General features: G+C 40.0%; 1 protein-coding gene and 1 pseudogene across 2 annotated transcripts in view; one reads left to right on the top strand and one right to left on the bottom strand.

The window, feature by feature from the left end:
* Positions 1-6539: 6539 nt before the first annotated feature.
* LOC308611841 (serpin B4-like) lies at positions 6540-9035 on the bottom strand (annotated as a pseudogene). The gene is made up of 3 exons: positions 9016-9035; positions 8367-8517; positions 6540-7349 (listed from the first exon to the last, which is right to left on the bottom strand). The product of its transcript is annotated as a serpin B4-like (transcript).
* A 327-nt stretch (positions 9036-9362) lies between these two features.
* EPRS1 (glutamyl-prolyl-tRNA synthetase 1) overlaps positions 9363-17709 on the top strand; it is a 66365-nt gene continuing 58018 nt past the window's right edge. Inside the window, exons 1-4 of the mRNA XM_081223564.1 lie at positions 9363-9503; positions 13236-13320; positions 16562-16661; positions 17515-17671. Of these exons, the coding sequence (XP_081079690.1) occupies positions 9458-9503; positions 13236-13320; positions 16562-16661; positions 17515-17671 (388 nt within the window). The 5' untranslated portion in view covers positions 9363-9457. The remainder of the gene's footprint in view (positions 9504-13235; positions 13321-16561; positions 16662-17514; positions 17672-17709) is intronic.

The following is a 17709-nucleotide window of genomic DNA, read 5'->3' as shown; positions in this document are numbered from 1 at the left end:
TCTCTCATTGTTATTAAGCAAGTGGTTTAAATTAATCATTCCCAAACCCACTGCATGTCAGAATCACCTGGGAAGCTTTTCAGAAAATAGGAATTCACAGGCTCTAGCCAAGCGGTTTTGTCTTAAAATTCTGTGTATTTCAAGACAGCTACTCCAGGGATTCGGTAGTCATTTAAGTGTAACACTCACTAGAGACGGTGTTGGAGTACTGTTTTCACAAGGCAGCTGCAAGAAGAGGGCTTTGTGGCTTTGACACCATTGGCCCCTCTCCCTCTTACAACTCTCTTCGCACTGTCCTGTTTTTCTTCTTCCCCCTAATAACCACTCCTACTCAGTCTCCTTTCTTGGTTTCTCTTTGTCTCCCTTTCCTTGAATGTCAGTATTCACCATGATTCTGTCCTAGCTTCTCTCTAGATGATCTAATCCACAAATATGGCTTCACTTAAGGGCCTTTTACCCAGAATTCCAAAATCTGTATCTAGCTTAGAACTCTCAAACTCTAGATTTCTATACCCAAAAGCCTACTTTGATGTCTCACAAGTATCTCTGAATTATGTCTAAAAAACTCTTCATTCTTGCCTATCCCTCCTTAAATTATTTTACAAATCCCCAAGGTGATCCTGATAATTGGCGATGTTTGGAAAGTACTTCCTTCTAAGAAACGAGTTCTCTATCTATATGCAAACAGTGGACTAAACCTAATTTTTTTAAAAAAAATCTAAGTACAATGTGAGAATAACTTTGAAGTTATTTTCTGTAGGCTCTTATATAAAAACTTTATCCAAGTGACATATTTGGAAGTCTGCATTCTCTCTCCACTCCCATTTCTTCTACATTAATTTACACACTCACACCCCTTTATTTCTTCCTTGAATCACTGCAGTGTCTTCCTGTCTAATCTTCCTTCCTGCACTGTTACTCCTCTCCAATCCATCTCTCATTGGCTCCAGGTTTTTTAAAAAGCCAAATCTAGTAATGCCACTCACTTCCTCAAAAATCTTTTATGGCTTCCTATTGCCCTTAGGATAAAATGCAAGTTCATTACAATGACATATGAACCTCTTGATGTTATAGCATCTTCCTTCTCCAGGATCACCTCTGTTCACTAACCCATACTCCAGCCATGCTCAACCATTTAAGGTTCCCCCCAAATACCATGTTTTCTCTCACCTTGGCCTCCACTTATTCCATCATTCATTTACTCAACAAATATTTTTTGAGCACCTGCTGTATGTTAGGCATGGCTCTAGGTATTGAACATTCAACAGTGGACATAAGTCTGTTCCTTTGTTGAGCTCATGTTCTTGTGAAGCAATACAGATAATAAGTAAATGAAATTATTTTAGATTGTGGAAAATGCTGTAGAGGAACTCAAGCAGGAAGATGAGCTGGGAAGCGGCGGAGGCAGGGGCGGGGGGCGGGAAGAAGATATCCGGTAGATAAAGTGGGGATGTCTTCTCTGAAGAGGTGATGTCTGAGCCGAAAACTGGATGGAAAGAGGTCAACCATATTGAGAGCTGGGATTATTAGTGGGAATAATAAGCACACTGTCTCTGGGAAGAGAAAGGAGAAAAGCAAACACAGAAAGGAAGCCAGAGTAGGCGGAAGTAAGGTGAACAAAGAGAGGAGTGTTATAAAGTGAGGTCGGGGAGGCAGGCTGGTGCCACATCATCAAAACCTTTTTTTTTTTTTTTAATTTTAAGGGATGAGGGAAAATGAGAGTGACTATTGAAAGGTACAGAGCTTTTTTGGGGGGGTGATGAAATGTTCTAAAATTGATTGTGGTAAGGATTGGATGATTCTGAATATACTAAAAGGCATTGAATTGTACTCTGTAAATGGGTGAATTGTATGGTATGTGAATTATATTTTAATGAAGCTGTTAGAAAAAAATAGCCACATGTGGCTAGCATCTACTATACTGTATAGCACTTCCCTATATCCTCTTTCTGGTTTATCAACAATTTTAACAACCACTCACATCTCCAGCAAGACATTTCAGCTAATAAATGAAAAGGGGTCAAAAGGTACAAAGTTCCAGTTATAAAATGAATAAGTCATGGGGATGTAATGTACAGTATGGGGACTATAGTTAAAATACTGTACTGCCTATTTGAAAGTCCCTAGAAGAGTAGATTTTAAAAGTTCTCATCACAAGAAAAAATATTTGTAATTATGTAAGGTGACAGATATTAAGTAGACTTATTGTGGTGATCATTTTGTGATATATACAATATTGGTATCATTTTCAAAAACACCTCAACTAAGCCCCAGATTTATAATATGCAACTGCTACAGGATATTGACATCTAGGCATCTAACAAAAATCTCAAAACACAGTCTGGGACCAAAGGCTTTGCCAAACCTGTTTTCCCGCCTGTCTTCCCTTCTTAAGATGATGTAGGGCTTCCCTGGTGGTGCAGTGGTTGAGAGTCCGCCTGCCGATGCAGGGGACACAGGTTCGTGCCCCGGTCTGGGAAGATCCCACATGCCGCAGAGCGGCTAGGCCCGTGAGCCATGGCTGCTGAGCCTGCGCATCCGGAGCCTGTGCTCTGCAAGGGGAGAGGCCACAACAGTGAGAGGCCCGCCTACCGCAAAAAAAAAAAAAAAAAAAAAAAAAAAAAAAAAGATGATGTAACCATCCACCCAGGCATCCAACTGAAATCTAGCAATAAAACTAGACATACCTGCTTCCAGCATCTTATCTCCACCCCTCCCACAGCATCTTATTGGTTACCATCAATTCTACCTCCCAGATATGCCTGAAACGTGTTCTCTATTCTCAATTCTCATTTCCACTGCCTTCATCTTCTCTCATATGGACTTAACACCTTAACTGATCTTTCTACCATCAGTTCTGCCCACTCCAGTCCACCTGCTCTGCTACTGTCAAAGGCATCCTTATAAGATGCAGTCCTCATCGTATCTCTCATTGCTACTTAAAACTCTTCGATGACTTCCTATCATAGGATAAAATCTTCCTCATCATGATATGTAGAACTCCTCATAATTTAGGCTCTGCCTACCTTCCAGCCTTTTAATCTCGAATTGCCAAAGTATTTTACATTCTGGCCATAATGAACTAGTCAAAGTTTTCCAAATACACACAGCTTCCAAACATATGCAGCTTCCAAATACACCCAGGTTTTAGCTCGTGTTCTCCTCTGCATTTTTTTTTCCATCCCCTAGATGGGTTATCTCTTACTGGAAGCTTTCCTTTACTATTCTCTCCTCCCTCCCCCATTCACCATGGATAATCATTTTCCATCTTCTTAGCTACCTTTGTACTTTGTGCAAACATTTATTATTTTTACTCTCATTTCCAAAATGTTTTTAGAATGAACATATTTTTTCTATAGCTGCATGTATCCCCCTGTATAGTAATTTTTATTTATCTGTCTTTTTCACCTATAAGACTAGGCTCCTGAGGGCAGGGACTTTGTCTTTCATCTCCATATATCCTGTTCATGTACAAAATAATAAGGGTTAGTATGTTGTCTGAATCTCAGTAGATGCTGAAAATACCTATTCTTGACTTAAAAAAAAATCCTGTTAACCTAAGAATAGAAGCAATTTTCCTTAACTGGATAATGAGTATCTATAAGAAACCAGCAGCAAACACTATTCTTCATAGTGAAATAGTGACATTCTCACTAAACTCAGCAACCAGACAAATATGCTTTTCTTCAACATTATCACCGCTCCTATTCAGTGTTATTCTGGAAGTCCTAAACAATGAAAGAGATAAGCCTTCAGAGATACAAATGTTGCATAAAAAGAAAAAAAAAATCTATCTAGAAAACTCAGCATAACTAAAAAAACCTCTTGGAACAAATAAAAGCATTTAACAGATAGTGACATTAAGATCTAAGACACTTACTGCTGTGTCTCGCTTTCCTGAATGCAGGTTTCTTTTTTGTATACCACAGCTCTACACTCTTTTTATTGTTTTTATTGATGACATCCCTTTCCTTGATGATTCCATGCTTCTCAGAATCAGTGATCTGGGATGTAATGCTCAGCATGGTGACTATAATCTGGGACTGGGAAGAATAATAAAACTGGAAAACTCTAAACAACTGGAATAGGTATCATTACTTCGTAGTACTAATCTCACCAGTAAACAGTTCCACTCTCTTCTGAACTCTTAAAGCATCTCTGGACTCAACCAGTCATTGGGCCCCTGGAATGTTCTGCTTTGTATTGCAGTCCTTTTAGAAACTTCTGTTCTGTTTGGCAGTAGTAGATGTACTGAATGACAGAGATGGGACTAAAATGATCTCAAAAGTTAAAATTTAGCAATATTTTAAAAGAGAATACTGGCTCCTTCAAATCCTTTGTGCATCAAGATAAGGGTAAACTGATACATGCAAGGTCTTATATTAGATAACTGGAGGATGGAGAACTCTGGGGATTTTCATTGTTTATAATCTCACTATGAGTCAACAATTTAATGTGGCTGTAAAAAGCTAGTATGGTGTATGTTAATAGCACTGTAATGGGCAAAATAAGAGAAGCAATGCTTCTGCCTTTGCTCTGCCCTGATCACACCGCACCCAGAATGTTTTGTTCAGTTCTGAGTATCCCATTTTATTTTATTTATTTTTTTAATAAATTTATTTTATTTATTTATTTTTGGCTGCACTGTGTCTTCGTTGCTGCGTGTGGGCTTTCTCTAGTTGCAGCGAGCAGGGGCTACTCTTCATTGTGGTGCACGGGCTTCTCATTTCTGTGGCTTCTCTTGTTGTGGTTGTGGAGCACGGACTCTAGAGCACAGACTCAGTAGCTGTGGCGCACGGGCTTAGTTGCTCGGCGGCATGTGGGATCTTCCCAGACCCGGGCTCGAACCTGTGTCCCCTGCATTGGCAGGCGGATTCTTAACCACTGCGGCACCAGGGAAGCCCTGAGTATCCCATTTTAAAAGGCATACTGAGTAGCAGGAGTAGGTTTGGAGGAGGACAGCCAGGATAGTTTAAAACTATCACTTGAAGGAGACATCTATCCTGGACAGCAAAGGAATGGGAGACATCATGACAGCCTTCAATACATGAGAGATGGTCATGTGGAGGATTCTAAGCCTGTAAGCCTCAGAGGAGAGTGGATAGAGGTACAAAAAAGCAGATTTAGGTGCATCTAATAGTAATAGGTGTTTAGAAAGAGGGAGCTGTCTTGGACAGTATTAAGTTCCTCATTACTGAAGGTGTTCAAAAACAGATTATTTGGTTATACATTTGTTGAATAAATGATACCAGGATCCTCTGTATCCCTAGTGCATTATATGGTAGAAGACCATATAATGGTCAGTATGACCAATCAGTATGAAAAGAACCTTGAAAAGAGATCCAAGGAGTTCTCAGCAAATAAACAGAAGTATCTAACAAAAGATGATTTAAGACTACCCTGATTTCAAGTAGAACATTTTGTCTAATTTACTGACTGAGATATAACATCAGTAGAGAATATGAGGCTGAACAGGTTATGGGACCAACTTTACAAGGCTTTTTGTGTTTGTATATATGTTTAAAAGACAATCTGTAAAGATGATGTTTGAAAGGTGATAGATAAGAAAATCCAAGATTAGCAAAAAAAAAAAAAAAGCTAAAGACATCAAAAGAAGGTGAAGGTATATTCAGATCTCAGATTTGAATAAGAAGTTGGTCATGAAAACCTGGGCGAAAATTATTTCAGGCAAAGGGAATGTGCGAACGATAAAAGGTGTGAAACAAGGGTACAGTCTGCAGGAAACTTATAATACAAAAGACAAAACCGGCAATTACAGTATAAAATGATAAGTCTGAAACAGTGATAAATATGTTAACAATGCAATGATAATAAAAGGTATAAGTTGTGCTAGTATTTTCTCTTTTTTGTTTTGATTTGAGTCAGTCATTGTTTTACTGATAATTTACTTTATAAAATAAAAAATAGGCATTTAAGGGCCCCAGATATAACCTAAATGAAAAGAAATGTAGGTGTCCAAGTTAACAAGTTTGGAGAGCAGGTGTAATTTGGTTTGGTTCATTTAAAACAGGTCACATACAGAACAATATTTCAAATTTAGAAGATAACAGTACTGAAATATCCCCTTACCTTATCTTAAAGTTGAACATTTTGTCCAAAGGGAATTTTTTTGTGTGTGTGTGGTACGCAGGCCTCTCACTGTTGTGGCCTCTCTGGTTGCAGAGCACAGGCTCCGGATGTGCAGGCTCAGCGGCCATGGCTCACGGGCCCAGCCGCTCAGTGGCATATGGGATCTTCCCAGACCGGGGCACGAACCCGTGTCCCCTGCATCAGCAGGCGGACTCTCAACCACTGCGCCACCAAGGAAGCCCCAAAGGGAATTTTAATGGGACAAAAAGAGGGTTTCTCTTGTGTGTAGAGAGAGATTGCATGATATTCTATTTCAAATATTAAATTCTTAGTGATGACTATGATATTAGAAAGGAAAATGAATCAAAGAGAACCTATTATTTCTAGCAATCAATTTACTGGAACAATTCTGTGATCTTTTCCCAAAAGTAGTGACAGGCTAATAGCATCTAAGGGAAGGAAGCTCTGCCAAAGAAGATGATGCCGTTGGTTTTACTGTGCTTGATAAAGAGAAAGGGTAATCACAATAGAAATGTTCATAAATTGGTAATGATGCTAGAACAGTTTCCACACCAGTGGCAGCTGCAGCCTCCATGCTCTCCTCAGTCACCTCCACATAGAACTTGTGCAGGATTTTACACACCATGGTGCCGGAGAAGTCAGTGTCCTACTGACTGAAGGTGTCCACCATCTCCATGGCTCCCAGCATGGCCTTGAGGTCCTAGCTCTCTTCCATTTTGAACTGAAGTAAGTACAAATCCACATCACTCTTGTTCATGTTCTGTGAGCTTGCCCAGGCTCTTAATTTCTCAGTGGTGAGTTTACCCTCAAGCTCCTGCAGACCATTTACTTCATTTGGCAGCAGCAAAGTCATGCTTGGATCAGCAAAATCATGCTTGCTTTGTACGGTATTTCCGGGATCTTGGCTTGCACATCCTTCAGGAAGGTGAAGTGAAGGGTGTTGCTTTGTTTCATCATCTGCATGGATTCGCTCACATCCTTGTTCAGCCAAGAGTCTCCTTCTTCAGTATTTTCTTTATCAAGGTCCTGGTCCCACTGCCCTTTGTAATAGATTATGTCCACCAGAGCCAGGATGGCAGAGCTGCTGAGAGATCCCTTGGGAAATGGATCCTTGATTTTTTTTCACTCGTTTGGCTTTCCACCCAGGAATTAATCTTTTTACTTTCTTCTACAGCATTTACAAAACCAGCATATTCCACACTGACTAGGTAAAATTTCCTAACATTATTCAAGTACTCCTAAAGAAATCGATACATCATTTCTCCTTAGAGTCTGTTGGTGATATTCAGTTCAATATGTATCAGTGGTTTCTTTCATTCAGAAGCTTTCGAAATTGGGGATGCACATTTCCCGACTTTTCAGCATGATCTATTGTAGCTCTTAATTTTGTGTTCATTAAAGTAAAGGACCTTAATTTTGAATGCAGTGTTTTCTCAGGCTTCTACACAGAGCAGGCCTAAGGCTGATAAGATACTGACAGAAAAAGAAAATATTGTCCTCTTTTGACTTTATGAACTTATGAAACAGATCAAATGCAAATTGTGTGTTTGCTTCACTGAGTCATGTGCTAGTACTTTCAAACTAAAGACCTATTATGCTTTTAATTTTTTGATCTGTATTTTCTTCACCTCAAGCTTTTCTTTTCCACGAATTACTGAACTGCAGAATTTTTGCCTATAAATATTTTAAAATAGAATATACCTTTTAAAGTTAAAAACAATACATATTCACTAAGTGACTATTCACTGTCTTCACAGTACACATAAACGTTTTCATAGTGCTTTCCTCAGCAGTTATGAAGAAAAATAAGTTATCCACAAACACCATTTTTTCAGTGTCTGCTAAATATGGCACATATCATGACAACATTTATAATTACAGTTCACTGCACTACCTTCTATAAGAAAGAGGCACAGCCAAGAGTAGAGAACTGTTATCAATGACACTATGATAAACATGATTTACTGTATACAGTAAGATGCTGAAGAATTTTTAAACTTTGTAGTAGCCAGTCTCCAAAGATTGTCCATCTATTAGTTTCCCAGAGCAGCTGTCACAAATGACCACAAACTTGGTGGCTTAAAGCAACAGAAATTTATTCACTCACAGTTCTGGAGGTCAGAAGTCAGAAATCAAGGTGTTGTACATTTTTCTTTTGAAAGAACTGAGGAAACATGAGAGAAACCTCCCCCATCCCCAGTGTAACCATGGCTGTTGGTCTACATGCTTCCAGGACTTTTTTTGTGTTTACATACAGTGCCCCCCAACAGTATGATCTCTGGTGGCCTGGGCCTGCAGTGGCTTGAAGCAGGGTTTCGGTTCCCGGCCAGAGACTGAGGTTGGGTCACAGAGCGCCAAATCGCAGCAAGTAGACCGGTGGTCAGTGACAAAACCCTGGCCGTTCGGCTTTGCAGAAAAGAATTCCCACAAAGACAGAAAGTAGTGAAACAAGTGAAGTGTTTATTAGGAGGAAAATAGTATAGTACATGTGGATAGACACATGGGAGGACTCTGAGAGAGAGAGAGAGAGAGAGAGAGAGAGAGTCGTGCCCTTGTGGTACTTTAAATCACTAATAAGGGGCATTTCTTCCGGGTTCCCTTTGGGCAATCATTTTGATTCTCCTGGTTCTGAGTCCATGTTTGGTTTATCTCACGGTCCTCCCATGTGCACACGCATCTCTCAGCCAAGATGGATGCCAGCGAAGAGGCCTATGGGTAGCTTGGCGTCACTCCCCTTTTGACCTCCAAGGAGCTCTCTAGTCGGAAAAGTCTCCTCGACTTCGAGAAGGAGAAGTAGGTGGTCTCTTATCTTTTACCTGCGCAGGGCCCAGCCTCCTCTCTTGACTGCCCTGCTATTGGTACTTCGGCGTTTCTGTCCACAGGGAACGAACTCCAATTGCTCACCCTAGGGGCGGGGCGCCCATCTACCTCCTGTCTCAAGTATACCACCCGTTTGTGGGTTTTGCTTTGGGCTTCCGGTGAACGCCCATCACACTGCAGAAACCGTCTTACCACTTACGTTTCTCGCTTTACGAACTGTCGAAAACTGTCGTGCGTTTCAGCGTCTCTCCCCCTTCAGCGTCTTGAAACTCCACGTTGGCTCTCGTGACCCTAGATGCCCGGGGCAGGGTCGAAGGTCCCTGAAGCAGCCGCCAGACGGCTGCGGCGGGCGGTGATGACGCACTGTGCTGTGCGCCAAGACGCTGGCTGCGGCGCGGGGGAGGGGCGAAGGCTTCCGCAGCGTCAGGCGTGCGCACACGTTGCACCGTCTCGCCTTGGGCGAGTCGGGGGTGTTTTCGGGTGGCAGGGCAGGCGCACTGACAGGTAGACCGGCGGAGCAGTGCAGATGGCGACGCTCTGTCTGACTGTGAATTCGGGAGACCCTCCGTTGGGTAAGGGCCCGGGGCCGCCAACCTGTGTGGGTTGCATCAGCCCGAGAGGGTGCGGGGCGGGGAAAGTCGCCGCGCCCAGGCTTTGCGCAGTGATGGTCACGGTCTGGGAGGTTAGGCCTGCCTCTCACCCCCGAAGTGTACACGGGGTAGGCTCCGCGCCCCTCGCCCTCTGTTCCTGGCAGGTGGATCTGCTCCTGAAGACGTTTTTCTGGGGCGTGGAGGTGGGTGCTGTGTGAGCCGGGGCAGGGCCACCCGAGGCTCAGCTTCGGACCTTCTCTCCCAGAGGGATGACTCCCAGCTTACTCTCCTCTCCCTTTTAGAAATGATGTCTCCTGGAGACCGAGCACCGGACGTAGAAATAACATTTTTAAAACTTGAAATCCCATTACTTCGCTCCCCCTCTTTTAGCGTTTTCCCCTAAATCCACTTATCTTTACCTCCCTTCCTTCGTCCTCAGAAAAGATCTTCAACCCCCTTGACTTAACTTTTCTTTACGTTTCGTTGGGTTCAAAGGGAACGAGGAAGATGGTCGTAGAAGCATTTAAAATTTTAACCGAAGTTGCATTTATATTAATTAAAGGTGGAAGGGTGATTGCTGGAACACCCAAGTACACTGCGGACTGATGGGGTTTGGTTTACTACACGTCCGATGGAGGTAGTAAACGTCAGAGAAAAGGTCGGACTTGTCATCTACGTGATACATCTTAAATTTGATTTGGAATTGCATTTTCAACGTGGTGAAGGTTACTGTGGATAGATAGCTTAGACCTTCTGCTGTTTTTTTTTCTATTTCAGAAATTACACAAAATAATCAGTTTATTGAGCTCATATTTGTTAATGCATTTCTTAACATATGCATGCAAGTACTTTTTTAATGTTTGAGAGGCCTAGACTTTTAGATACAGTTGCCCACATAGGGCTGATGATTACTCAGTACATTCTTATTACAGGGTGTTTTGAGTCTGTTGGAACAAAAAACACAATTTAATAGCCATTTAAAATACTTTAAAAAATGATAATGTTTTAGCATATTGGTTCCAGTTAATTATGGGCTAACCTCACACAAATCAATGAACTCTGAAAGAACTGGGTTTGATTCTGCAGTTGGAAAGTACTAGACAGTGTGACCTCATGGTTAAGGGCAACGACACTTGGTTTGTGGAGACCAGGTCCATCCTGACTGCCACTTACTAGTTGTGGAACCTTGGCAGGTTCCTTGTTTGGCATCTCCCGCTGTTTCCTTGTTTGAGAAACACGGAATAATATCTCCCACATACAGTTGCTTGCCAGAATCAAATGAGACTGCAGGTCAAGTTCCTGACACACTGTAAACACTCAATAAATAGCTGTAGTTTTTACTGATGTAATTTAGAAAATCACTCTGAATATGATAGATCTGTTTCCTTAGTGAATTATAATACTGAGAATCACATCTGCCAGTATTCTGGAAGAGGGTCTTGAAGAAATTTGTTGTCATTATGAACTGTAGACCAATTATAGAATATATGTTTCTATTTGCTTCTCTTCTCCTTTTTTTGTTTTTGATTTAATTGTTCCCAATTGTTTAATTCAAATACATTCTATTTTAAAATAATCAATATAATTAGATGAAACATTCAGAAAAACAGATTGCATTGTGAGAATTTCCCTTATTTGATATGCATTCACCATTTTTTTAATGTTAAAATAAGTTCACACTTAAAAAGGTATAAGAATAGAACAAAGAACATTTTTTCTCCGGTGCCTTTGGAGAGCATACTGCAGATAAGGATGCTTCAACACCCCAGAATACTCCAATATACATCTCTCTTAAGTAAGAAAACTCTATATGACCTCACAGGACCATTAAAATCAGGAAATACACATTGATACAATTCATCCATCTCCGTAGGGCAAGGATCAAAATCTAGGATCATACCTTGCACCTACTCATCACGTCTCCCCAGTTTCTTTCAATCTGGGATGGTTTTTTCAGTCTTTCATAGGTTTAACCTCTCTGGAGATTACAGGCCACTTAAAGAATGTCCCCTGATCAGGTGTTTCATGATCCCTCATGACTAGATTCAGGCTACAGATCTTTGGCAGAAATAGCATAGAAACAATTTATTGTTCTTCATTGCTGCCCAATAACTGGTACCTGATTTTTCCCATTACTGATGATCTAATCTTGGGTACTTGAGATGGTGTTTGACAGCTTTCCCCACTGCAGAGTTTTCCGTTTTGCAGTTAACGGGCATTTTGTGGGGAGATGCTCTGAGACCATGTAAACATTTCACTTCCCATCAAACCTTTACCCACTGGTTTCAGTATCCGTTGGTGCTTCCTCCCCAACTTGATTATGATTAAGATGATGCTAGATGGTGACCTTCCATTCTGCTGTTCTTTCCACATGTATTAGTTGGCATTTTTTTGTGAGAAGATCTTCTTCTCGTTTAAAAAATTCATAGCAAAATATACTTAATAGGTTATACTCCGAATTATTTTTCATTTTCTGTTTTTAAAGTTAAACATTTTTATTTTTAAAATTAGTTTTATTGAGTTATAACTTGCATATAATAAAGTTTGCCAATTTTAAGTTGTAAAGTGGCTGACAGATGTGTACAGTGTGTAACCACCAAAATAATGAAATAAAATATTTCCCTCACTTCAGAAAGTTCCCTCATGCCCCTCTGCAGTCAGTCCCCTTCCCTCATCTCTGGCCCTTGATAGTCACTGATCTGCTTTCTGCCACTATTTTTTTTTTTTTTGCTTTTCCTAGAACTTCATATACATTGAGTCGTATCAAACTATTGTACGTAGGATAGTTCTTTGAGATTCATCTATCTTGTTGCCTGTATAGGAATTCAGTTTCAAAATTTGCTGTATAGGATTCTTTGGTGTCGGTACTCTAAAACTTGGATTATTTACTTTAGTGGTTAAGTTGGCCCTATTTACCAGTGGGAGCCCCTCCAAGCAGACCTCTGTGTCCTTTTGGCATATCTCTTATCATTCTTTGAGTACTTCTTGCTTTCTAGCACAATGAAATTTTCCAGGTTTATCTTGTACCTTCCCTACCACAGCCCTGTCTCCAGTGGAGCATGGTATTTAGAAACCAGTATCTGGTTACTAGTTGTCCATCTTAGATAAATTAAGGACAACAGATTAATGAATATTTAGTAAACTTTATGATGTGTTGAGAGGCACATATCACTGTTTCAGAATATGAGTTCTGGACTGCCGTAGACCTGCGTTCAAATCCTGACTGCCACATATTAATCAAGGACTTGGGCTAGTTATTTAACCCCTCCAAGCCTCAGTTTTCTCTTCTATAAAACAGAGATAAAGGTGCCTACCTCTTAAGGTTACTACAAAGATTAAAAATGATAATGAATGTAAGGCATTTAGCACAGTCCCTACCACATAGTAATCACTCTAATACTATAAACAATAGCTTTTATACAATGAACTATTCTAATTTCTTCTTTTCTCCTGAGAGAGAGAAAGATTAATTTCAGTGTCCCTAACTGGACACTGAGTATATTCAAAAGCAGTTGGATTATGCCAGGGATTGGTTTCTGGTTTGTTACTTCTCCAAGACCAGAAGGCCATACTTTGCGTCTGCAGACTCCAGGGAAAAATGTTTACTCCTTGCAGGTCTTAATACTGGTTTGTTGACTCATCCTCATTGCTTTATGATCCAGGTTTTAAATACCACATTGTTTATAAAGAGAAATCTTTTCCTCTCATTTTTAGGAGCTTTGTTGGCAGTAGAACATGTGAAAGACAACGTCAGCATTTCTGTTGAAGAAGGGAAAGAGAATATTCTTCGTGTATCTGAGTAAGTGCTTTTATATCTTGGTTTTCAGTACTGAACAGCATTTTAAAAATATTTAGGGTTAAATGTTGTATGCTTGTTTTACTTGCTAACTGGTAAACGGTCCCTAAAAAGAAATATACTTTCTTCCTCATTCTAAAAGAACTATATCCAGAGACATATCTGTCAGCATACTATCTGATCACATATCTAATCTGTCAGAAAGAAACTAGAGATGTACAGAAGGATTTATGTATATGGGTTTTTAATTCTGTTGTAATGTATTCTGGTGGAAAATTGGAAGTTTTTAAAATCAGTAATAATAGGAAATAAATTTGGTAAGTCCACAGCATAGAATATTAGGCATCTGTGAAAAAAAGGCTTATGAAGAATTTTTAATGATGGATATGTTCATAATCTAATGTTAGTAAAAAAGCAAGACATAAATGTAAACTTACATATCTACAAAGAAAAAAATGAGAAGTATACAGCACTTTTAATATTATTTCATTCTGAGTTTTGGAATTGTGGGGTTGTTTTTTTATTTTTTTATTTATTTTTATTTTTTGCTGTACGCGGGCCTCTCACCGTTGCGGCCTCTCCTGTTGCGGAGCACAGGCTCCGGGCACGCAGGCCCAGTGGCCATGGCTCACGGGTCCAGCTGCTCCGCGGCATGTGGGGTCCTCCCGGACCAGGGCACGAACCTGCGTCCCCTGCATCGGCAGGCGGACTCCCAACCACTGCACCACCAGGGAAGCCCTGTGGGGTTGTTTTCTTCTTTTTCCTTCTGTGTTTTCAAAATTTTCTGTAATGAGCATATACTGTATGTTCTTGATTAAGATGGATTATTTAGGGCTTCCCTGGTGGCGCAGTGGTTGAGAGTCTGCCTGCCGATGCAGGGGACATGGGTTCGTGCCCTGGTCTGGGAAGATCCCACATGCGGGCTGGGCCTGTGAGCCATGGCCGCTGAGCCTGCACGTCCGGAGCCTGTGCTCCGCAACGGGAGAGGCCACTACAGTGAGAGGCCCTCGAACCGCAAAAAAAAAGAGATGGATTATTTACATCCCGGATATAGGGAAGATTGCATGCCCTTGGACTTATCTCTTTCTTTTGGAACCCACTGAAAAGAATTTAAAAGAACTGGGAAGGGAAACATTCTCTTGTTTAACAAAACTAAGGAATAAACACAACCTGGTTTCAGATCCTTTTAAGAATATTTTGCCAGATCGTGAAATTTGGACCAAATTGAAAGAGGGTTTCAAGGGTATTCTCAAGCAGGATGCAGAATTCTGAAATGGTTTAAATGGTCTATAATAAACTGACAGAAAGACTTGTATTGGGGAAGGGCAACGTATGCAAAACACTCACTCACACAAATGCACCCTCCACTCCCTGTGTCCTCCTTCCTCCCACTGCAGTTGCATCAGTCACCATTTAGTGTTTACACTGGGAGGGTCCTGTAAGTTGTATTCACTGCTGAGCCACATACTATGATTGCTCTTCATGTACAATTTTTACTTTTCCGTGGAATTGTTGTTTGCTTTGTTCTCTTCTGAAGCCTTTCTGATTCCTATCTTTTCTGTGTGACTTCAGGAAGTTTGTGGACATCTTCCCTTAGGATTCAGTATTTAGAAATTTCACAATAATATGCTTTAGTCTGGATCTGTTTTTCATCTGTTCTTCTGGGTGCTTGATTGCTCCCTTTAATGTGGAAACTTAGAAATCCTCTTTTGGGGAATTAGAAAATTTTTTCTTTGATAACTTTCCATTTCCTGTTCTTTATGTGGATGCTGGGATTAGTCCTCTTATTTTCTTAAAGTGTCACCTTCACTTTCCTTTTTTTTTTTTCATTTTTCCTCACTTTCTGGAGAGTTCTTCAACTTTTTATCCCATTTTTCTATTGAGTTTTCCGTTTTTGCTGTTACATTTTTTGTATCTAAGCTTTCTGTTATTTATTATCTAGATATAGTATCCTGTTCTTATTTTATGATTGCACTATGTTTTTTCATTGCTCAGAGGAAATTTATTCACTTACTTTTAAAGTTTTCTATTTCTTGATTTGTTCAGTTTACATCTGTGTGTTTGTTTTGGTTGCTACCTTTTAAATTAAAGGCTTTCTTCAGATATTTGGTAACTCCGTATGGTTTTCTTAGATTTTGACTGGGAGAGTAAAGGTATTTACAAGTTCTGAACTCCAAGGTGAGCCTATCATTTCTGAGCTTTACTCTGAGCTGCTTATTTGAAGGAACTTCTCGTGTTAGTATCCTTGGTTCTTTTCTTCCTGGGTGGATCAGATTATCCAGAGAAGACTTTCAGTCTCCTGTTCGGAAGGTGAAGGAGAGCTGGTGCCAGAATATTTTGGGAGCTGAGGGTGGGAAGAAGGCTGAGGATCTCAGCATCCAGTATACGTGTATTCTTTTATTCTCCCTGTTACCTCTATAGCCCAACTTGCAGCTGTGCCAGATTTCCCCCATTTGAGAGACCCTCTGTTTTAGTCTTTAGAGAATAAGGCTCCGGTTTTTGCCAGGATTGGGTAAGGGGAGTAGTCAAGCTCTGCAGCATAGGGTTTGGAGCTATCTGTGTTTCTGACTGATTTTTAAGTAGACTTTCAACCAAGCCTCCTTATTTTAGTCCCAATTCACTCTCACTTCCAAGGATACCTGGTTTCATTGATTCGTAAAGTCTTTAGAGGATCCTAAAATTTACATTGGGTTGGTTTTCAGCTTTGTCCACTGTCCAGTTAAGATTCCGTTTTTTCAGGCCTGTTAACTCCATCTGCTTTCTAGCTTCTGAAATTTTACTGCTATTGTCTCTTCTCCTTAGTCTCTTTTTCCTTATAGGAGCAGTTTTGATGAGGTTTGATCTACCATGTTTACCTGCAGGTTGATAAAACCAGCTTCTTTATGACGGTATATCCTTGGCTTCATTGCCTTGATTTATTTTAAATCACTTTATTCTCGACATCCCAATTTTCATATTTTCACCACTGAACAGACATGTAGAAACCAATAGTTAGAAAGATAAATCATGACATAGTCTACTCTGAAGTGAATTATTGGATTTAGCTGAACATCCCAAAACAAATTAGAATTTGATAGAACAGAGTAAAGAACAAATTAGATCTATTTTTTTTACTATACTAGAAAATACATGGTATATATTTGTATCTTACTATAAGATTTCTAGTTTTACATTTTTTATAAGTCTCGTGACTTACTGATTTGCTAGAGCCACAGTAAGACATTATCTCATGCTTATATTCTAGAAATGTGGTATTCACGGATATAAATTCCATACTTCGCTACTTGGCTAGAATTGCAACTACAGCTGGGCTGTATGGCTCTAACCTGTTGGAACATACTGAGGTAAGGAATGAACGTTTCCTTGGGTGTGTTTTATTTTGTTTTGATTTAGGCTGTGGCTCTTTTGCGAACTTCATTTTATTGTTGGCTTATGGACTGTTACTCTATTTAAGGATGTTAACAGAGTGTTAATCAGAGACCAAGTTAAGGAATTCTCATCTGTTTTTATTATTTATTTATTTTACTTTCAAACCCATACCAGCTGTTGAGTCCTTTAGTGCTGTCTTCCTCTTCCTGGACTTCTAGAATTTCATAGCTGGATGTGACTGCAAAGGTCATCTTATGCTCTTCTGCAGCTTTCTTACCTGGCAGATGAGGTAGCAGTTCTTGAAAAGTTACAAGGGCCCAGGGCCACACACATTTTCCTTTTGAAGTATATACCTTAAAACTATAGCAGTAGTAGATTAATTTGCAATACGGCGCTTTAGATGCCTTTTTTCCCCCTGTTTGTAGTCAGCTCTCACTTTCCTAAATCATACAAAATTCAGAATACAAAGAATAGTTTCCAAGTATTTACTTTTAAATTTCGCAAGTGGATGGATCTGTTTGGCTGGGTCTGTCTGTTGCATCGGTCAGGCTCGTTATTCCTTCCTGCTTCCAGTTCTCATCTTTTCCTTTTTCTTCCCTGAAGTGCCTCTTCACACCCCTGCAAAAAAAAAAAGAAAAAAAAAAGAAAAAGAAAACATAGAAAAATAACCATATGTGTTTAAGTGCCAGTTTAGATCCCAGACAATCACAGTTAAATCCACGTAATGGTAAATTCTGTAATTGAGATGAGACAGGCATGGTTCCAACTGAGGTTGTTTGTTTGCTTGTTTGTTTAAATCTAAACCTTGGGATGCATTTCTTTTCACAGATTGATCACTGGTTGGAGTTTAGTGCTACAAAATTGTCTTCATGTGATTTGTTGACTTCTGCAACCAACGAACTCAATCATTGCCTGTCTCTGAGAACATACTTAGTTGGAAACTCCTTGAGCTTAGCAGATTTATGTGTTTGGGCCACCCTAAAAGGTATCAGTAATTCTTCTTGAAGAATTTCTATTTTAATT

Source organism: Mesoplodon bidens, assembly GCF_964165515.1.
Source record: "Mesoplodon bidens genome assembly, chromosome: 2".
Taxonomy (NCBI): Eukaryota; Metazoa; Chordata; class Mammalia; order Artiodactyla; family Ziphiidae; genus Mesoplodon; species Mesoplodon bidens.
The sequence above is the reverse complement of the archived record's forward strand: the minus strand, read 5'-3'. Positions and strand labels throughout refer to the sequence as shown.